Here is a 23,133-nt window from a genome sequence, read left to right on the forward strand (position 1 = left end):
TTTTTGTTCTGCTCTCTAACCTGTTGACATCGGACCTTTATTTTATTTCATTTTTTTCAACCTTTATTTTAACTGGAGAATACACTGAGGTGTACACTGTACACTGAGCCTTTTCTACAGTGTACAGTGTAAACTCAATAAAAAGACGAATTAGTAAAATAATTCAACCACAGGAGTAAATAAAGGAGTTACAATTTAAAGTAGATAAATAAATATAAATAAAAGATAAAACAAAAACTCCTGGACGTGAGATAAGATGAAATAAAAATGTGGCGAACTTTAGATTGCTCTGCATGTTAAATATATTAATATTACAAAGCCTGACAGTTACAATGACACTTTAATGCAAAACAGAGGTCACATTTTGTCATTGTTTTATTTTGGAGGGCCATTCATTAATTCCCTTTGAACTCACACAAGTGCACACACACATTTTGCTCTCGTGTTTGCTGCCAGAAGATGGCGGAAAAGCTCTCAAGCCCATCAACAAATGCATAATTCATCCCAGTGGAGGATTTATAGAAGAGTAACTAATGGGCTCGGCATTTTGTTTGAAGTGTAGCACGACACTTCCTTTGTATATAACTGTGTCCTAACGCCTCGCTCGATAATTTACCTGAGACTCCCTCTGAAGAAGGGAGATGTAAACTGGTGGACACATTTTTAACCACATATAGGACTCAACCTATACAAACTGCAAAGTCAGTTATTCTTTATGACCAGATTTCATTTTGTGGGCTAAACTGACTTCATTATTATTTTGTGCATCATGTTCCTTTTGCCTCTTACTGGACGATCATGTGTTTTGATATTTTAGCTGAGCTCCTGGTGTTCTGACTGACTGTATAATGTCCTGGATGTATTATATAATGTATTTAGCTTAGATGCTAAAAAATGTAGTCAACATGAACTCGAGGATCAGGTTAATAGACTGAGCACTGACAGATAACAGTGTGTCGACGTCTCAGTGGATATCATAGCAAATGTAAGAATTAATTCTCTGTGTGCCCAGATTGGATCCATGCTACCACTGAGTGCTATAAACATTTTCATTATTGTAACTGAGCAAAACTATTAGTACCACTTAATATGGGTTCCTGTGCAGTATGTGTTGCAGTTTGTAGCTGTGGATGTTAATGTTGTGGCGTAAGGACTGGTAGGTTTTGTTGCTTGTTTTGTTTATCTCAAAATATCCTCCATTACCTCCTCCATGAGGTTATGTTTTCACCTGTGTGCATTTGTTGGTTGGTTTGTCAGCAGGATTACACAAAAACTACAGAACATATTTCCACAAAACTGGGATTAGAGGATGGGTCTCGGCCCAGAATAGACCCCATCAACAGGTATTATTTTCTCCCTTTCTTTGGCATAGTGAGATAGGCCATTTTAAAAAACATTTTTGTTAATTTCTCAGAGAAAAAAGGATATGGGTGAAAATCATGAAGTGTATTTAGGTGGCTGTATGAGTGAATACTAAAGGTTACTCTTGGGCCTGAGAGGAGGTATGCGCTCTACATGCGCGTGTGAGCTCTGAGTTTCAGAGGCGTTATTGTAGGTGGGTGATAGTGTCGTAGACATGACTTATCACCCACCTACATTGCAGTACAGGGTTCCCTCCCCCAGACAGCTTAACAACCATTCACACCTGGGCTCACCTAGCGCTAGCAACCCCCATCAAGGCCGGTTGAATTGTCATGTTTCAGAAATATATGTGTTGTTCCACGGAGGGATTCACCATCAACTTTAGCGGCAGGCCATAACTGGTTTCATGCCAGTTTGTGTCTCACTGTGAAAAAGAAAAGTTTTAACAATAAAACTGCCTGACTGCTTCTGATGAGCCGACAGAGGAAGAGACAAACCATTCAATTATATAGGACTGGAGCCCTGGAGAGCTTTTCTTCTGGTTTAGACACAACTACCTTTCCACTGACAAATGTAATATAGATTCACAACAGGACACAAAGTACACAAACAGAGAAAAACATACCTGGTGTGGTGTAGTAGGAACAGTCTTGAGAATTTCGCTTCTCCTCCGATGTCAACAAGTATTCAGTTCCTTTTCATACGTGAAAGTAGCAATACCAATGCAAAATGTACTTAATGTATCAGTAACAGTACTCATGTTGCTGAAAAATGACCCTGTGAGTGTTCATTATTATTATTCACTCTAATATTGTACTATTATTCCTAATGTATTTATGTATTTTTACTATTGTAGTTGGTCAAGATGGATTTGAACAATTTTATTTACTGTTTGGTTTATTATATTTGACGTGCTAAACATATGATGAACTTAAAAAACATGATGTTAAAAACTTACTCTGCAATGTGAATAGTAACTAAAGCTGTCTGACAAATGTAGTGAAGTATAAGTACAATATTTTCCTTTGAGATGTCGTTAAGTGACAATATGAAATAGCATAAAATGGAAATACTCTTGACGCAGGGGAGAACAGGTTTGCTTGTCACACTTTTAACTTTCATTTGAATTCCCCAATAAACAGTCTCTTAACAGATTCCCTTTAGATGTGAAATGAAAGTTTAATTTGTCAGGTAAGAGTGGAGTGACCTTACTCTTCTTCTTGGACCCACTGAGCAAAAACATATCCAAAAGCTGTCAATTCAATGCCTTTGACGACGCTGAAAAGGCTTCCACTGGAGAGCCAGAATTAAAGTCTTTTCAACGGTCACTCATGATGTCCAAGTGACATCCTTCCTTACAAGGTTCAAGATTAAAGTTTTGACAATGTAATTTAAAACATCTTCCATCCAACCTTCATCAAGTCAGCTAATTTTCCTAGGTTGGATGACCAAAACATGGCATTTAGTATACTAGATGAAAAGCTCACCTGGTAAAGTGCATGCCTCGTGCAGGCCGGCTTGGTTAGGGTCCAGGGTTTGAGTCTGCCCTGTAACTTTTGCTGCATGGATAAAAAGTTCTTTAGACGTCTGTAACAAAAGTTAAAAAGAGTCTAAAATTACATTGTAAAAACTTTGATTTTGAACCCTGTAAGGACGTCACTAGTGAACATTTAAAGGACGTTCTTTCTGTCTCTCCAGTGGAAGTGTTTTCAACTTCAGCAAAGACGCTGAATTGACGGATATGTTTTCGCTCAGCGGCGACTGTCAAACATCTTGTGAACATCCCTATTGTGGGGTTGGTAGTCAAACTCTACTGTCTGGGTTGTAGAATCATCTGAAGTACAGCTCTTCCTTCATACTTTTTAACGGTAATAAATTGTTTTATTTCAAACCCATTGTATGAAAGCCTAGAAGAGAAACACAGAAGAGCTGGATATTTACATTATGACATTAAAAGTCCTCTCACCTCGGTGTCAAGTGTAGGTGACTCTGATAAGTTTAATCTTTCTGCATGTAGGAGGCAGACCGCAGCAACAGCCTGGTGGAGGAGGTGGAGCCATCCAGTTTCAAACGAATGTCATTCACATTTTTATCCAATTGCTGATGTTAAGGACGCAAAGTGATGTAGAACATCTTTACGAGTTTACTTTTCTCCACAGGGTTGTATTGACTGGACTACACTCCACTTTTCAGTCACTGTAATTTGCTCCACTCAGATCAAACGTCACCCTATCGCTCACAGATCAGACAGCAGACAGAGACACACTCATCTCTCCTGCTGTTCCCCCACTTGTGATTAAATGAAGCCTGAATTATTCATATGAAATAGAGGAGGTATAATTTTTAATGCAGCTGATGATATTATAAGCTGTTTGTGACCTTTTTAGTATGAGGGGATGGGGCCTGTTGAGAACAGGTTTGAATGCTGACATTTGAGACAGGGAGTGGCCCAAAAGAGGTGGCCTCTGGGTAATGAGGTCTTACTGAGAGGAAGCAGACTTTTTGACCTTCTTGTGGTCGTTTCCGACAGCTTGCATGTGTTCGTGTTCTCGAAAAAGACTGATCCATACACTCAAAAATACCTGCATGTGTTCAGAAAATGGTTTTTATAGGGGATGTGAAACTATAAACACCAGATATGACAATATGGATGTAAAACAACACACATGCAGCTCATAAAAACAAGCTCAGCAGGTACACTTGAAGCTAATTGGCAGTAATTACTCAGCAGGAGAACAAAACCAATAAACCAACTGTATTTTCTCGGTGAGGCAGTTTGAAGTCTGATTTGGGATCTCTGTGGTGTGGTTGGATGTTCAGAGACAAAAGCATTTTAACAGCAGTCAGTCAAATGAAGCCTACATTGTGTTCAGCAATGTCTCTGAGCACAAAGCAGAGTAAACATGTTGGATCACTTCTAAAATTATTATAAAATATGTAACCACATGATAGTTATGTTAGACAATTCGAGATTTGTCATGTTATTTTACATAAGTCCATTTTTGTCATGTTATGGATATTCTGTGTATTTCAAAAATACAGGGAAAATCTGTAAAATAACAAAAAGAAATCTCTAAAATTATTATATTCAGTAGAAATCCGTAGATCATCAGAATATATTTTAATTTTTTCCTTACGTGAATAAACAAGCTGTTATCAGTGTCCCCAGAACATTGTTTGAAGCTTAAAAAAGGTGGCAGGGTCCGCCACATATAAACAAAGTAAGACAGTATGAAATTGTGTTGTCTTTTAAAGTCAGTTTGTCTATTCAGTTTATTCAGACATGGAAACGAAGAGTTTGTTTATTTAGTTTGTTTAGGCATAAAAAATAGTCAAGGAAGATCTTTCTCTTCAGATTAAAATTTCTTCCCCAAAACTACAGACTGCACCTTTAAGTATTCTTAAATGTTACATTCAGAGAGAGTCTCACCTTTAAAACACTTAATGGCCTTTACACTTACATCTGTTTTGAGCTTATTGGTTATATAATGCAGTGCAACCTACATAAAACCCTGAAGCTACCAGCTTTATGCTGATGGCACTAAGGATTAACTGCATCACACTTATTCAAAGCTTCACACTGCAGCTTTAATACAAGACAGTTTCCTCCATTCAGAGTGACACAGTTTGGACATTTACCAGAGTTTAGAAGTAAAAGTCACTATTTGATGAGCTAATAGTCTTACTGGCCGGACCAGAGTACACACCTGTTGATCATTCATACATTCATACTTTTACTAAAGCTACTTTTTCCAGTGCAGGTCAGAAAGTTTAAACTTGTCAGATTTGTTTTGGGTTTTTTTACAGTGTGCTTTTAGTACTTTTAAGTCAAGGATCTGAATACTTACTCCTCTACTGCAAAAAACTGCTGCTCAGACAAAACTTATACATTTGCTCCTTATGCTATAATAACAGACATGTGGTGTCCATATCAGTGTGACAGCCTTTGACAGATGTATCTGATCTAAGACTGTGCCAGACATGCATCTGCTTGATGCTCTCTGTAGCTCTCTCTCTCTCTCTCTCTCTCTCTCTCTCTCTCTCTCCCTCTCTCTCTCTTATCCTCTCTCTGAGTGTGTCTCTCAGTCTCTCTCTCATCTCTGTGTCTCTTTGGTCACATGTTAACACATCTGGCGCGTATGTTGCGCATCAGATGTGCCAAAGTGATGCCTGTCGCCTGCCAGCAGCGGACAGAGTCAGATCCGGACTGAGGACACTTGAGGAATGGCCTCTGAACGCCATGAGTCCAACTCAACCAGAAATCTGACCAACCAGTTCGTGCAGCCGGCGTGGCGCATCGCGCTGTGGTCGGTGGCGTACAGCACCGTGCTGGCTGTGGCGGTGTTCGGGAACCTGATCGTGATCTGGATTATTCTGGCGCACAAGCGGATGAGAACCGTCACCAACTATTTCCTGCTGAACTTGGCTTTCTCCGATGTGTCCATGGCCGCTTTCAACACGCTCATCAACTTCATCTACGCGGCTCACGGAGAGTGGTACTTTGGAGAGGTGTACTGCAGGTTTCACAACTTCTTCCCGGTCACTGCGGTGTTCGCCAGCATCTACTCCATGACGGCTATAGCCATCGACAGGTGGGGACTGGCTGTATGATATCAGACAGAGGCTCAAACTTAGTTAGTCTGTGACAAATCTGAGTTTTTATTTTGGGAATATTTTTGGTCCCCAAACATCAATCCACACATTTCATCTGACTTTTATTCACCCTAGTGATGCACGATATGGATACGATACGATAATCGATAATTACCTGACTCTCATGGCCGATACCGATAAAATAATCGACAATACAAACCAGCATTTTTATGCTTTCTCATGCACACCTGAGTGCAAGAGGGGCTAAGATGTAGAGAGGAGAAACCGATTTTTATTGATATTCCACTGCTGTGATAAGATTTTACGATTCAACTTGAGACTTTTTCCCTCATGTTGTGTTGTTCTCGTTAAAGAAAAAGTCCACAGCAGTGCCGACATGTGTGGCTTCTTCTCTGTTTTTAGTCACAAAACAACTGCAGAGGTTGCAAACCACCACCTACTGTGTGTAGATGCTGCACTTGTTAAGCCAACAACGATGTAATTTGTGCATCCCTAACACACCCATATCCCAATATCCCTAACTAATTTTAAGAGTGTATATTAATCATTCTGTTGCACAGAGGTGTCTGCATGAATACACATTATTTTTTTTTACAATTTACACAATGTTTTGCAGTTTACATTTTGCAATATTCTTAATTAATGAACGGACAACTCTCAAGTTTTGCACACATGTGGGTTGACAGGTGCATAGAAGACCAAGGGTCGATACAACCAAAACTCTCACACACTCTTCACTCGCAATCAGGCAACCTGATGAAGGTCTGTGTACTAAATGTTGATGATAAATTTCCCTGATTGCAAGTGAAGAGGAGTGTGTGGGAGTTTGTGCTTTGATTACCGAAGTCAGAAATTTGGGTCAGTTTACTTTGACTTTTAAAGAATACATTGACTGTTTAAGAATAGCCAATTAGGGTAAATGAAATGTTATTTTTTTGTAGTTTTCTGTGTTTTTACTTTGAATCTGCTCTAATAAAGGCGTTCTTTTACAGAGCACTCAGTGATTAAACATTAATAATGACAATTCATCGACATCAAGAGTACTTCAGAGTAGAGGTGCAGTCCTTAATCGATTAGCCGTCAAATATGAAATTAATCGCCATCTATTTTAATAATCAATTAATCAGTTTCAGTATTTTTTTTTAATCAAAATTCACTGATTCCAGCCTCTTAAATGTTAATATTTTCTGGGGTTTTTTAAACTCCTTTATGACAGCGAACTGAGTGTCTTTGAGTTGTGGATGAAACAAGACATGTCATCTTGGGTTTCTAGCGGGATTTCTTGACATTTTATAGACCAAACAACTGATCGATGAAAAAAAGAGAGGAAGACTTGTGACCAAAATAATGTGAAAACATAATGTTTTCCTCACCCTAACCAAGTGGATTTTGTGCCTAAACCTAACCGGAGTGTGAGCGCAGCACTGTGACAGGAGAAAAATGTGAAAATCGAACCAAAACAAACTTAAAGTTTTAACTTATCTGTAGTTTTGAAGAAAGATACTTTAACAACATTTGCATTGGTGATAGGGTCGATTATAACATCTATGCTTGTGCCTCTCTCCCTGGCTGCATGTATGCGTTCTTGTGTGTGTGTGTGTGTGTGTGTGTGTGTGTGTGTGTGTGTGTGTGTGTGCATGTTATGAGAGAAACGCCAATTATGAGCCTTCAAGTATGAAGGAGGAGCCCAGACGTCCTTTTTAACTGCCTCAGGAATTGCAAATGGTCCAAAATGCTGCATTTTGATTGCTCTCCACTGGCTCCCCATCAAATACAGAATCCAGTTCAGTTCTTGCCTCATTTATAGATCTCTGTAACCTGCCTCTAAGAGATGGGTCCTATGTCACCAGCATGTCTTTAAGGTACCTCGATCTAAGCCTAATACTAAAGGAGACAGTGTTTATGAGGTGTATGCTGTCAAAAAACAGCTCAGGACCCAAATATTGCCTCTGTGAAGCACTTTGTGATGTCTCTGCTCACAAAAGGTGCTGTATAAATAAAGTAACTTACGTACTCTCATAGCATCAGCGGGCTGTTTTCAGCAAAAGAGCTCTAAAAAGACGCTGTTCAGTCCCCGCTCAGCACCAAATTGCACATAAAGTCAGCAATTAGCTCGCAACACGTGGCGTTAAAAAGTTGATTGAATATTGAAGATTCTTCAGATGGATACAAGCACGACCCCAAAGGAATTGCTAATGATGCTAATGATGAGTTAAAACTCTCCAGAAACCCCTTTTTTAAGGAAACATATCATAGAAACTACCTGTCTTTAATACACTTTTTGATAAGTCATGATTGTTTGTTTTTACAATAAAGAAAACATTGCTAACCATGAAATAGGTTATTAAATTTAGTCTTTATACCCTCAAAATGTTATATTATATTATTATATTATTATTATATTATTATATTTTAAATAAATAACTTTGAGTTGTTACATTTTAGTACCAAAGCAGGAACAAACAGGCTCCAACAGCACAATGAAAAGATTGTGATGCCACTTTTTTTATGACTAGAACTCTGAATCACAGAAGTACGTCAGCTTGTCTTCTTAAATTCAGTCAAGTTCATTTTTGTTTGTTTGTTTTGTTTATTCAGTCATGAAAATGAAGAGAGTTTGGTAATTTAGTTTGTTTAAGCATTAAAAATTGGCCAATGAAGGTCTGACTCTACTGTTTAAAACTTCTTTCTAAAACTACAAAGTGCACCTTTAAATTCAGCAGAATACACTATGTGCTCACTCTTATGACCTCATTCTTTCATGGAGCTCATTTGAGAGCTATGACGTGACCTCTGACCTGCAGGTACATGGCCATCATCCATCCCCTGAAGCCTCGTCTGTCGGCCAAGGCCACCACAGGAGTCATCGTCTTAATCTGGAGTCTGGCCGTGGTTCTGGCCTTCCCTCTCTGCTACTTCTCCACCACCCGAACTCTGCCCCGCAGGACCCTCTGCTACGTGGCCTGGCCCCGCATGGCCGACGACTCCTTCATGTGAGAACTCTGACGAACCTTTATCATCATTCTCTTTACAAATCTGAGCTGTAATGTTGTTTCTTGTCTGTAAAATTCTCTGTGCGTGATCTGGTTGTGTCCATCATCAACCCCAGATATATATGTCATGGTTCACCTTCTCTTCATCCTGCTTGTTACTCGTCAATTAAAATACTCGTGTCTCTCCACTCGTGCAGGTATCATATCATAGTGACAGTTCTGGTCTACGTGCTGCCCTTAGTGGTGATGGGCATCACTTACACCATTGTGGGGGTGACTCTGTGGGGAGGGGAGATCCCAGGAGACTCATCTGATAACTACCATGGACAGCTCAGGGCCAAACGAAAGGTAAACACCTCATTTATTGAATGCACTTACACCAAAGTTAAACTTCCTTCTATTAATTTAGTCAGTGTGAGTTGAGGAGAGACATACAGGGGCATTTCTTACCAGATGATGTACACATGTAAATAAGCTTTTGCCTTTTTATAAATGAAATCAAGAACATGGAAGATAGTGAACACTGGATGCTAACGAGGGTCCAAAAAAAGAATAAAGAATACACTACGGTTGTCAAACCACTGTGTGCAGTTTGGTAATTGAAAGGAAAAAATACCCTATTTTATGTGCGTACATTTTTTTAACAAACATTTTACAGAAATGACAAGTTGGCGAAATGTTACAAAGACTTACAAAGAAAAACGTTTTGAAGCTGGTTCCTTTTCTGCAAAAAATAAGGGTCTAGTTTCAAGGTTCAGGTGATTTATTCGTCATTATACAACAGGGTTGCATAAAAAAAATGACAGTTTGTAAAATCCTTCATGCTACAAAAACATAAAACATATATACAGTTATTTATATATATATATATGTAGACAAAACACCCAGGAAGTAATTCTGTAGTAAATGTTTTAAAATTGCGTTGGGGTGAATATAAACAGCAGCCAAGATGGTGATGATAATATGGTCGCCACCTTAAAATAAAAAAAAATCAACATCAGGTGAAAACTGTCCATCAACTTTGTCTGTGTTTGTGCACCTAACATCAATGATATAAACACAGAGTCAACCTCTCCTCGTCCCGCTGAAGTCCTCCACTGGATTGAGGAGGAGTGAGGACACGTCTCCTATCCTGACTTTCTTCCTTTCCTCCCTGGGGTGGTGTTGGATGGTTGAAAGATGCCGTGGGCAGTGATCATCTCAAAGTTCGCTATGCATAATCAAAAAACTCACACTTTTTCTTTCAATGCTGATGATTTTCTATCTGCCATTTGCAATAAGTGTTTAAGCAACAAAGCAGAAAGAATAACAATTAAATAATCAAAAATGTAGTGAAATTTAAAGGAGCTGCACTGAACTACCTGAATCAAAAAAAACAAACAAACAAAGAAAAACTTCAAGCAGGGACATCATTCCACCAAAGCAATAATGATTCACATGTATAGAAGGACCACTGCTGATTTGGGAGAAAGCAGAACACATTACACAAACAACTAAAACAAATGAAATCAGGCCTCTGCTGTGTGAAAACACTGTGGACCACTTACAGCTCTGATCAGTAAAATGTGTCCTGCCGAGCTGCAAAGCTTATTGGTTCAGTGCTGTAAAGGGAATTCATTTTACTTTCTAAACAGATAAAAACAGACGTTAGTTAGTACACTTTGAGTTGTCATGTATTGCTAGAGACTCAAACATAACTTTTCAATTTTAGCTGTAGCCCAGGAGAAGAGAAAAGCATCCGGAGGCACTTGTTCCACAGCAGTTAGACGTCATCAGTCAGACTACACAGTGTGCTTTGCAGCAGCTACTGTGAGGGTCGGGTTAAACAGGGATTAGGGTCATCACAGCTGTCACGACGAGCATCTATCATGATAGCCCTGCGAATAATGACTATTGTTAGACGTCATAAAAACTGCAGGTTAATCAAAGAGAAAGTGTAAGGAGGCTGTGGGAGTATTCAGTTATAAAAGGATGTTTTGGGTGAAATTTTATCAAATAAATGACGCAAATCATTTCCTAAACTGTGTATCAGCGATCAAATAACAACATTTCATCTTAGTTAAACTCATAGTTATCTGTAGAATGAGTGTAGAAAGCAACAATGTGAACTACAAAATAGAGATTGACATTAGGGATGTTGCTTTGATACCACAACACATTCAGTGTACAGAAATAGAGACGGAGGCAGGTGTAGGTTTGCCATTTATAATCTTTTTTCGAGGGCTTTATAGAAAAAAGATCATCACCGGCTGAGATTGCTGGCAAAATTGAGCCATGAAAGATGAAAGGGATTTATAAATGTCAGGAAACAAAGCTACAAGACAATGTGTGGCCTGATTCAAAGGCCTATGCTGACAAGATGCCATCTGGGCTGGAGATAAGAGGAAGTCGCTCTCATCAGCGTCTAGCAGATGAGCTTCTGATGATGCTACAATAACTGCCCGCTCCTTTCAACCCCCCCACAGCTCTGTATTGTACTGCGACGCACTGATGATGTCTGCGTCGCTCTCTCCTCCGTCCAAAGTGGAACCTGCTGTGTGTGGTGCGTCATCACTGACCTTTCCCTTTCTTCATACGGCAGCCACTTTGAACTCATTAAAAGGAAAAGCCAATATGGTCGTAATGAAGGAAAACAGACAACATACTTGCAACTTCAAAGACAAAAAATATATAAAGAGCTGTCATGGCTATAAACATTCAATATCACAGTGAAGTGGCATGTGAGCAAGAGTATGTTTTGCTTCTTAAGTCTGATGTTTCTCCAGTTGGAGAGGACAGACATGGTGTATAAATGACCATATCTACTCTGAAAGGTATCATTAAATATACATAAGAAGATGAATCAGATGTTATGTGGCATAAAAGTGACAAAAAACAGAAATCAGACAAAAAAACAAAACAAACCCAAAAGCAGCTGATAATTTTAGTTTTTCTTACAGGTAGTGAAGATGATGATTATCGTGGTGGTGACCTTTGCCCTCTGCTGGCTCCCCTATCATGTCTACTTCATTGTGACGGGTCTTAACAAGCCTCTGAGCAAGTGGAAGTACATCCAGCAGGTTTACCTGTCAGTGCTGTGGCTGGCAATGAGCTCCACCATGTACAACCCCATCATCTACTGCTGCCTCAACAGCAGGTGAGTAGAATAAATCTCCCCACTAACAACAAAACACACGTGTAGGTAGGCCTACTTTACATGTACAACTTGATTTGATGTGGGTGCAGGTTCCGGGCCGGCTTCAAGCGGGTTTTCCGCTGGTGTCCATTTGTCCGGATCTCAAGCTACGATGAGCTGGAGCTCCGAAACACGAGACTTCGACCGGGTCGCCAGAGCAGCATGTGCACCCTGTCTCGGGTGGACACCAGCATCCTCAGCAAAGACAAGAGCGTGTGTTCCCGTGGAAACAGGTCAAGACTCAGTTCTGAGCTCAATAATAAAGACAATTAGTTCAGGGACACACTCCAGCTAAAGACACATTACTTTGAGCTGACAAATGTTGATTTGACAGTTTTTTGTTCACATGAGCTAATGAATATTATTTAATATTGATGGGCATGTTGTTGATTTGTACCTGACACCAGAGGTTTTATAATGTGAGGAGGGGGCAGGAGAGTTAAAGAAGAAGAGACATGAGGCAAAGACACTTAAAGAGAAGAATGGATGTTGATGTTCTAACAGGAAGTTAGTTATTGTAGCGTGACCTGGTGCTATGGTCAGTTTACCAACAGCTGCAGGGTATGACACACAGCTCATGGAGGGATATATATATATACACATTGTGTGTCAGAAGGCAAAGGTCCAAAATTAATAATTTCTTTCTGTTTGTATAATATCCCACTGAACTCAATATTTATTTATTTATTCATTCATTCATTCATTCATCTGGTCATATGGAAGAAACTAAGATACTTCGTGAGAATCATGAACTAAGTACTTCAAGCTGCTTCTGACATTTGTTTCATGTTACACTCAGTATGATATTATATAATATAGTAGTATATGCATTAGAGTAAATACTGTACTCTGTAGACATATATTTTTATGCCATCAGACCATTACTCAGTGGATTTCATCAACAATAACTGCAGGAACAGTATAACTGCTGCTCTAGCAGAGATAATACCCTTAAGTCTGCTGTAGTGAAGCTGATATTAAACAATCCTGGTTGGATTTTTCATGCATGTCGTGACAGAATGTAAATTCACAAGTGCTTGCTGCTGTGATTGTTTAGTTGGAGAAAGCATGTGCCATTTTAAAAGTAATTAATTATTTGATATTAATTAAAATTGTAAGACTTTTTGGGACTGTAAGAGATTGTATTTACTGTAAGTATGATTTTTTTCTTGTACATTGTAAGTGAACGTACAGTGTGTTTTAATATTTTGATATGTTGTTGCAAACACACAGACACAATCATTCATAGCCTTTATGGCGAATTTGTGTTTTGTTGTATACTGATACAAAAATACAATAAAAGCTCACATTGTGTCTGCATGTGATCAACTATTTTATTTGAATTATTTGTAATGACAGTGGTGTTGCATCCGAAAACACCTTACAACAAATATTCTGTTATTAATGCTTTTTACATACTTGTGTGTGTGTTTTGCTAACTGTTGCTGATTTGCCATTTGTATTATATGTGCAGCCCTTTGAGGCATGTTTTGTGATATTGGGCTATAATAAACTTTAACTTGACTTGACTTGACACATGTGCCGAGCGCGGACCAATGACAGTACACAATAGTACACTGACACACTGTTTGCCAACTCACTCAGAGGCTGATGAGATTAAATCCATTTCATGTTGGATTAAAGCCGTCAAAGATGTTTACATTTTGCATGTTGTTTATGTAACTTTGATTGAAGCATAAAGATTAAATAAAGGTATTGTGGTTTTTAGAAGGAGTTAAACACTTAAAGAAATATCTTACTAAAAATACTGGACGCAAACAATCGCCAGGTGACTATACTGTAAATCACTGTAAACTGGTCCATCAGACAAATGTACATTTGCTACTGAAACAATGTGAACTAAACCTGAATAATTGGTTCAAAATAAGGTGGGAGTAAGCATGCGTTTTAGTAACTTCCCTGTTTGTAAGCGGCTGATATTGTAGTAAAAGGTACTCGAATGTCAGTAAAAAGTATAATGCAAGACAAAGACAGTTCAACCAGTTTATTTATTATCACCTGAAATTGCCTTATTTTGGCGTATTATCTGTCGTTGGCTGAGGAGTTAATCATGAACATAATGCATGTAAGTCACGTACTCAGTTCCTGTCCGGGCGGGGACCTTTGTTGCACGTCCTTTCCCCTCTTTCTCTCTCTCTCTCCACTTATTTCCTGTCACATCCTCACTGTACACTCTAATAAAAACATACAACGCCCTTCCCTACCAATATTTAAAAAAAACAAAAAGATTTGCTTTATCTCAGATATATTCATATTAATGCACATTTTTGTTGATATGCAAAAAGAAAAGATTTCAGTCCATGTTATAAAAAAAGTGACATTTTTGCAGCTGACTACAAAAGCTTGCAGCACTTTGACTGGCAGACATCAGAGCAAAACAGGTTTATATTTTGTAAAGGAAAACAAACTGTACAAACAATGCAACTTCTTCACTCTCTTAACTCTCAGAGCATTCTGAGATGCTCGTTGTTTTTGCTCAACAGCTAAAGAAAAAAAGAGATAAAGCCACGAGCACCGACACAAGCCACTGGGAGGAGACATCAGCCGGAGACCTAAAGAGATGGAAACAAAGAGACAGATCATTATCATCAGTACATCTTAAGGGCCCAAAAACAAGTAGTTTCTCAAGATCTCCCTATTTGCATAAAGTTGAGGTGTAGGCTACTTAATGCAAATAAAGTCCACCCAATGTGGCTACTTGCCTTTGGAAACACCCAGTAAACTAAAATAAACACAGATTCAGCAACTGAATGGCTTATTTCAGGCCTAAAAATGTTTTCACAAACACATTTTGGGGAATTATTTTTATAATGTTTCCAATTGACCTGCTGGTGTTGGTCTGGTTTGTAATCTGGGGACAGACAGCCTACAAGTGGCATTCATCAAATCAGGTGTTGGCGTGGTTGTTGAAGGGTGTTTTCTCTGTTGGTCAAGCGTAACACTATTTTGGGTGTGGTGCAGTTCAAGTTTACTATAATTACAGCCAGGTAAAACTATGAGGTCTTGGTTTCAAATAGTAAACGCTTCTATTTAATTACTCATAATTCTGTTACGCTCAAAGTTCACACACAGTTTTGATCAAGATTCAGATTTAACCTCATAATTACAGGTTCAGCATTTGTGAGCAACCACTTGATTGAGCAAAATATTTCATTTTTATCAAGAGGGTGTGAGTCTTACCTTGAAAAACTGTTACAGTCATTCATGCTGTCCAGTCGTGAGTGATTCAAAAAAATCTTAGTGTATGTAGCATCATTCTTGTCAGTGATTGTTGTCACTTCCTCCACAGTGAACACCTCAGTTGGGGATAAGAGTGCTAAATCCTCCTCAAGGCAAATGTTGACTCCCAGGTTGGCATAGAAGCAGGACGTGATATTGAAAAGGACCAACCCATGCATATCATTGTACTTAAGAATTTCACTATAGCTTGGATCAACGATGATGAACTTTCCAAATCTCACCTCTGAGCCCTTTGTAGCGTTGTCATTTTCTCCTGCTAGATAATACAGAGTCTTGCACGTCTTCGGATTCAGCAGTGTAATTGCATCCATGAGCAGGAAGTGAAGAGACTTGAAGTGGAAGTCGTCTGTGTAGGTGCTGATGTTTGCACCTGTTGTCGCTGCGGCATCATTAAGGATCCTTTTAAAATCAGATTCACTTGGTTCATTCACAAATACGCGAAGTGCAGTCGTATGTTCCTTTACTCCACCAGGGATCAGCTCGTCACAGTTGGTATTTGCGCTCCATGCTTTCTGGAACTCCTCAGTGCGGTTTAGCTCTCGTCCTAACAGGCCTGAATGAATAAACTTCTCCATGGCTTGCTCACGGCATCCGGTGTATATGACATCCACAGCATTTGGGGCCATGTCCAGTAGTTTTTCTTCCGCTGCCATCCCCTTTAATTGAGTGGAGAATTTAAAATATACTTTCAAGGGACAAGAGTTTTTTCCTAACAAAACAAACAAGATTGAATGGGTATTTGTTTTAGAAATAATACTTACTTTGTAGGAGAGAGTTATGACAAGGATTGCAGCAAGAAGCAGCTTTCTTCTGTCCCACATTGTGAAGGGTTCTTCCTGTCTTCTACTGGCACAAACTGGCTGAAAAAGAAATCAAAGAAAAGCACTGCAGGACCAAACTTGAATAAGAAATTTCATGACGCCATACATAGTTCGGAAATGAGATGATCTGGTTTGTTGCTCAAATACTTTGTTTAGACAAGCCCTCTAGTTATTACCAGTTATCTTTCCCTGGGATACAGCAAAGACAAACATAAATGATCGTACACTTAAATGAATGCTGAAATGTTAAAATCATTTAAAGGAACATACCTTAAGAAAAGAAAATTAATTTCTGGGAGCACCTATCTCAGAATCAAGTCGAACTGCAGGGATTTGATCATGTGCAAAAAAAAGAAGAAGTAGGTGGGAAGAGAATAAATAAAATTATCTCACTGAGCAACTCCCTTTGTTTCCTGTGAAAGGAAGTAACATGCCACTGGGAGCCCTGGTGGCAGGTAATTTCTTCTGATAGGGCTACTGAGTTACTGTAGGAGGCTCTTACTGATTTGTTGGACATGTTTATACAAACCACAGAAAACTAAATGGCCCAGCTCAGCAATACAACTGTTGTTTTTGTATTTTTCTCTTTATTAGTTTGAATGCTGACTCATGAAGTTCAACTTTCAACTTAGCCAGCTTTATGGTGCTTCCTCAAATGTGAGGGAGTGGTTGTTCACACTGGCTCATTTAAAAGATTAAGATAAATATTTTTAAAAAAAAATTTAAAAAAAGATTAAAAATCAGTTTGACATAGGTCAAAATGTGAAGAAACATTTATGACACAAAATTGCCCCCCCCTCGCTCAGCCCTGCGCTCGTTCAAGCTCCCCAATCCACTCCACTTCTTCCACCATTCCCTCCTCCTCCTCTGTTACAATTTCAAACAGGGGACTCAAAAGCAGCCGCAGACTCAGGGGTGGATTGAAAGAGTTTGTTGTCCAAAAACTGTTTCAGATGGTGAGGAGAATGGAAGGGAGTGAAGTCCAGGCTGGGGAAGGCAGGAGAGGTCCGGGTGGAAACAAAAGGGGCAGGTGGTTTTTATGCATTTTTTAAATTCATTTTAACGTGAGATATGAATTTAGGACTAGTTTAACGTTGTTTTACCTTGATATCCTTGTATATAATTAATGCCTCTGCAATGAATCTGCATAGATGCACCTCCCCAGAAATGTAAGTGCTAGTCCACTTGGTTTTCATCACATTTTCCGACTTCTCCTCTGTTAATCGTGGCGGTGGTAATACAGGGGATCCTAACCTGTAGTTTACCCAGTAAACACACAACCCTCTTCGGCTTCTGCAGCCCCTCCTGACCGGCTGGCTTCTGCCCTTCATACATTCATCACAGCTTTCTGTGTGCTGGTCCACCACAGCATACAGCTGGTGCCCTTTTTATGTTTTTTCCCCTGCCCCTGAAACAGACTGAGTCTGCCACTGCATTGAGCTTACTGAATATTTTTCATCGATTGTTAGAAAAAATGTTAATCCTTTCATATAAAAACTGTCTTTTAGTCCAGCTAAATAGCTAGACCAGACACTAGTGTCCTTGTCAAAGTCATATTCATTTTATGTTATACATATTAAATATATTTAAATTGTATGAAAGTCTGTACAAATGCTTCGCTTGATATAAAAGTAGAGCAAAATCTTTTAATAAAATCAAAAAATTAAATTATTAAATGAAAATTGTGTCTAAGTATGGAGACATGTCTGACTGGACAAAATACTTACTTGATGACTGCTTCCTTCCTTGTTGGCAGAGTATGAGCCTGCTGAAGCTCACTTCCATAAGTGTTTGGTGGGAGGAGCAGGAGGAGTAGTGTCAGATTGACAACACCCCATCCTCTCCAGATCCAGGCAGTACCAGGCTGTAGTGGAGGGTCAGTGGACTGGAATAATTATACAGATCTTTGTTGATTACTTGTAATGAGGAATGATTCAGATTAAAGAGGATAATCTATGTACGATTTTATTTGATTTGCCATGCGATTCCCTGTTCACTGACAGTCATATGCACAAAGCAAAACAGACATACAGATGAACATCCAACAGTATCATTTACAATTGTAAGTTTACTCCATTCAGCCTGCAAATTATATGCAGAACTTTTAAACAGAATTATGCACCAGTGGTGGAATCAGGTTGTTTGAGGGGCAGGGGAGAAAAAGGGGCACTTAATATTTTTTCTCACCTGGAAAGGCATCCCACCCCACTTTATCATGTTCTTTTGCACATTGGATCACTGCAGAGGGCACTTTATCATGTTTTATTCAACACTTTATTTATCAACAGCAACATTTGCAGCAATAATAACATACAACCAGTGCCAAAGAAAATAAAAACTGTTTTCTCAAAATCACAGTCATGTCAGGACATTTTAAGATTACCTCATTGAGAGAGATATATATGGAAGCCCATTTCCATCAGTTAAAGAAAAATGAATAAGATGCAAACTAAGTTTGATTCTGAACTTACAAATTAACTAAATAATTATGAGATAAGAAGTAAAAAAGAGATGAAAAGTCAACACTTATCCTGTGACTTTTTATCTAAGTCACATACTCAGTTCTCGTCCGGCCGGGGACCTCAGTTGCACGTCCTTTCCCCTCTTTCTCTCTCTCTCTCCATTTATTTCCTATCACATTCTTGCTGTACACTCTCTAATAAAAGCATACAATGCCCCTCCCCCACCCACATTTTAAAAAAAATAAAAGATTAGCCTTATCTCAGATATATTCATATTAGGCTAATGTACATTTTTGTTGATGTGCATAAAGAAAAGATTTCAGTCCACGTTATAAAAAAGTGATATTTATGCAGCTGACTACAAAAGCTTGCAGCACTTTGACTGGCAGACATCAGAGCAAAACAGGTTTATATTTTGTAAAAGAAAACAAACTGTACAAACAATGCAACTTCTTCACTCTCTTAACTCTCAGAGCATTCTGAGATGCTCGTTGTTTTTGCTCAACAGCTAAAGAAAAAAAGAGATAAAGCCACGAGCACCGACACAAGCCACTGGGAGGAGACATCAGCCGGGGACCTAAAGAGATGGAAACAAAGAGACAGATCATTATCATCAGTACATCTTAAGGGCCCAAAAACAAGTAGTTTCTCAAGATCTCCCTATTTGCATAAAGTTGAGGTGTAGGCTACTTAATGCAAATAAAGTCCACCCAATGTGGCTACTTGCCTTTGGAAACACCCAGTAAACTAAAATAAACACAGATTCAGCAACTGAATGACTTATTTCAGGCCTAAAAATGTTTTCACAAACACATTTTGGGGAATTATTTTTATAATGTTTCCAATTGACCTGCTGGTGTTGGTCTGGTTTGTAATCTGGGGACAGACAGCCTACAAGTGGCATTCATCAAATCAGGTGTATCCTGAAAGTGTTGGCGTGGTTGTTGACTCTGTTGGTCAAGCGTAACACTATTTTGGGTGTGGTGCAGTTCAAGTTTACTATAATTACAGCCAGGTAAAACTATGAGGTCTTGGTTTCAAATAGTAAACGCATTAATTACTCATAATTCTGTTACGTTCACTTGATTGAGCAAAATATTTCATTTTTATCAAGAGGATGTGAGTCTTACCTTGAAAAACTGTTACAGTCATTCATGCTGTCCAGTCGTGAGTGATTCAAAAAAATCTTGATGTATGTAGCATCATTGTCGTCAGTGATTGTTGTCACTTCGTCCACAGTGAACACCTCAGTTGGGGATAAGAGTGCTGAATCGCCCTTATGGCAAATGTTGACTCCCAGGTTGGCATGGAAGCAGGATGTGATATAGAAAAGGACCAACCCATCCATATCATAATCCTTAAGAGTTTCACTATAGTTTGGATTAACGATGATGAACTTTCCAAATCTCACCTCTGAGCCCTTTGTAGCTGCGTAATTTTCTTCTGGTAGATAATACAGAGTCTTGCACGTCTTCGGATTCAGCAGTGTAATTGCATCCATGAGCAGGAAGTAAAGAGACTTGAAGTCGAAGTCGTCTGTGTAGGTGCTGATGTTTGCACCTGTTGTCGCTACGGCATCATTAAGGATCCCTTTAAAATTCCTGTCATCAACAAATGCACGAAGTGCAGTCGTATGTTCCTTTACTCCACCAGGGATCAGCTCATCACAGTTGGTATTTGCGCTCCATGCTTTCTGGAACTCCTCAGTGCGGTTTAGCTCTCGTCCTAACAGGCCTGAATGAATAAACTTCTCCATGGCTTGCTCACGGCATCCGGTGTATATGACATCCACAGCATTTGGGGCCATGTCCAGTAGTTTTGCTTCCACTGCCGTCCCCTTTAATTGAGTGGAGAATTAAAAATATACTTTCAAGGGACAAGAGTTTTTTTCCTAACAAAACAAACAAGATTGAATGGGTATTTGTTTCAGAAATAATACTTACTTTGTAGGAGAGAGTTATGAAAAGGATTGCAGCAAGAACCAGCTTTCTTCTGTCCCACATTGTGAAGGGTTCTTCCTGTCTTCTACTGGCACAAACTGGCTGAAAAAGAAATCAAAGAAAAGCACTGCAGGACCAAACTTGAATAAGAAATTTCATGACGCCATACACAGTTCAGAAATGAGATGATCTGGTTTGTTGCTCAAATACTTTGTTTAGACAAGCCCTCTAGTTATTACCAGTTATCTTTCCCTGGGATACAGCAAAGACAAACATAAATGATCGTACACTTAAATGAATGCTGAAATGTTAAAATCATTTAAAGGAACATACCTTAAGAAAAGAAAATTAATTTCTGGGAGCACCTATCTCAGAATCAAGTCGATGTACATCAAACTGCAGGGATGTGATCATTCTGTGCGGATTAGCATGAAGTAGTTGGGAAGAGGAAAAACATTATCTCACTGAGCAACTCCTTCTGTTTCCTGTGAAAGGAAGTAACATGCCACTGGGAGCCCTGGTGCCGAGTAATTTCTCCTGATAGGGCTACTGAGTTACTGTAGGAGGCTCTTACTGATTTGTTGGACATGGTTATACAAACCACAGAAATCTAAATGGCCCAGCTCAGCAATACAACTGTTGTTTTTCTATTTTTCTCTTTATTAGTTTGAATGCTGACTCATGAAGTTCAACTTAGCCAGCTTTATTGTGCTTCCTCCAATGTGAGGGAATGGTTGTTCACACTGGCTCATTTAAAAGATAAAGATAAATGATAATAATAATAAAAAAGAATAAAAATCATTTAGACATAGGTCAAACTGTAACACAATATTGGACCCCTCGCTCAGCCCTGTGCTCGTTCAAGCCCTCCAATCCACTCGACTTCTTCCACCATTCCCTCCTCCTCCTCTTTTCCTCCCTGTTTGTTAATGATCTTCCTGTCAATGATGTCGACTTGTGGTCACTTTTTTTTTGCATTTTTTAAATTCATTTTACAGTGAGATATGAATTTAGGGCTAGTTTAAAGTTGTTTTACCTTGATATCCTTGTATTTATTCTATAAATCTTTGGTGCAGAGCTAAGCATAATTAATGCCCCTGCAATGAATCTCCATAGATGGATGCCCTACATCGACATGCACCTCCCCAGAAATTTAAGTGCTATTCCGCTTGGTTTCATCACATTTTCCGGCTTCTCCTCTGTAACTTCATGGCGGTGGTAATACAGGGGATCGTAACCTGTAGTTTACCCAGTAAACACACAACCCTCTTCGGCTGCTGCAGCCCCTCCTGACCGGCTGGCTCCTGCCCTTCTTTGGTTATACTTCTCTTCTGGAGCCACTTTTTGCTGCCGGACTCTCTCTGGGCTGGAGAAAACAGAGAGGCTGGATATCCCCCTCCACAAGTAGCCTGGTGGCTGGTCAGTGTTTAGCTTATACGCGGGCAGGGGTGTGGAGGGAAGGCCATTTGCCAATAACCCAGAAAAACTCCCTCTTTCTAGCAGCCTTGGCAGGTATGCCATACATTCATCACAACTTTCTGTGTGCTGGTCCACCACAGCATACAGCTGGTGCCCTTTTTATTTGTTTGCCCCTGCCCCTGAAACAGACTGAGTCCGCCACTGCATTGAGCTTACTGAATAGTTTTCTTCGATTGTTAGAAAAATGTTAATCCATTCATATAAAAACTGTCTTTTTGTCCAGCTAAATAGCTAGACCAGACACTAGTGTCCTTGTCAAGGTCATATTCATTTTATATTATACATATTAAATATATTTAAATTGTATGAAAGTCTGTGCAAATACTTTGCTTGATATAAAAGTAGTGCAAAATCTTTTAATCAAATCTAAGAATTAAATTAAAATTGTGTCTAGTTATGGAAACATCTCACTGGACTAAATATTTATTTGATGACCATGTGCTGTATATGGTGTTGTTGTCTTGGGTGTTCCCTGGAGATGGGGTGGAAAATTCCTATTCAGCAAGCAAAGTTATGTTCCACCTCTTGACCTCCTCTCACTTCCTTCCTTCCTTGTTGGCAGCGTATGAGCCTGCTGAAGCTCACTTCCATAAGTGTTCAGTTTTAGTGGGAGGAGCAGGAGGAGTAGTGTCAGATTGACAACACCCCATCCTCTCCAGATCCAGGCGGTACCAGGCTGTAGTGGAGGGTCAGTGGACTGGAATAATTATACAGATCTTTGTTGGATTCTTCTAATGAGGAATGGGTCAGATTAAAGAGGATAATCTATGTTCGCTTTGGACAAAAGCGTCTGCTAAATGCAAAAAACAATTGTAAGTTTACTCCATTCAACCTGCAAATTATATGCAAACCTTTTAAACAGAATTATGCACCAGTGGTGGAATCAGGTTGTTTGAGGGGCAGGGGAGAAAAAGGGGCACTTTATCATTTTTTCTCCACTGGAAAGGCATCCCACCCCACTTCATCATGTTCTTTTGCACATTGGGTCACTGCAGAGGGCACTTTATCATGTTTTATTCACCACTT

The 23,133-nt window shown here is 39.3% G+C and overlaps 3 protein-coding genes across 4 annotated transcripts; 1 reads left to right on the top strand and 2 right to left on the bottom strand.

The window, feature by feature from the left end:
* Positions 1–5,586: 5,586 nt before the first annotated feature.
* On the top strand, positions 5,587–13,619 carry LOC311251019 (neuromedin-K receptor-like; the record flags this gene model as incomplete). Its single annotated transcript, XM_084343276.1, has 5 exons — positions 5,587–5,954; positions 8,781–8,969; positions 9,167–9,317; positions 11,909–12,105; positions 12,195–13,619. The coding sequence occupies 5 exons, from the start codon at positions 5,587–5,589 to the stop codon at positions 12,415–12,417; spliced, it is 1,128 nt and encodes a 375-aa protein (XP_084199402.1). The 3' UTR covers positions 12,418–13,619.
* Positions 13,620–14,169: 550 nt separating this feature from the next.
* LOC311267136 (T-cell ecto-ADP-ribosyltransferase 2-like) lies at positions 14,170–16,578 on the bottom strand. Its single transcript, XM_084370004.1, has 4 exons — positions 16,497–16,578; positions 16,167–16,265; positions 15,346–16,061; positions 14,170–14,717 (listed from the first exon to the last, which is right to left on the bottom strand). The coding sequence occupies exons 2-4, from the start codon at positions 16,224–16,226 to the stop codon at positions 14,642–14,644; spliced, it is 852 nt and encodes a 283-aa protein (XP_084226130.1). The 5' UTR covers positions 16,227–16,265; positions 16,497–16,578; the 3' UTR covers positions 14,170–14,641.
* A 1,597-nt stretch (positions 16,579–18,175) lies between these two features.
* On the bottom strand, positions 18,176–21,066 carry LOC311267446 (T-cell ecto-ADP-ribosyltransferase 1-like). 2 transcript variants are annotated; one of them, XM_084370524.1, is made up of 4 exons: positions 20,962–21,066; positions 20,632–20,730; positions 19,819–20,525; positions 18,176–19,265 (listed from the first exon to the last, which is right to left on the bottom strand). In XM_084370524.1, exons 2-4 carry the CDS (start codon positions 20,689–20,691, stop codon positions 19,190–19,192), a joined length of 843 nt encoding a protein of 280 aa, XP_084226650.1. In that variant the 5' UTR covers positions 20,692–20,730; positions 20,962–21,066; the 3' UTR covers positions 18,176–19,189. The 2 variants fall into 2 exon arrangements, with proteins under 2 accessions (XP_084226650.1, XP_084226651.1); XM_084370525.1 differs by having other exon boundaries at positions 20,632–20,726; positions 20,962–21,048.
* Between the last annotated feature and the right edge of the window lie 2,067 nt (positions 21,067–23,133).

The sequence above is a fragment of the Pagrus pagrus genome (genome assembly GCF_965226575.1).
Source record: "Pagrus pagrus genome assembly, chromosome: 2".
Classification (NCBI taxonomy): domain Eukaryota; kingdom Metazoa; phylum Chordata; class Actinopteri; order Spariformes; family Sparidae; genus Pagrus; species Pagrus pagrus.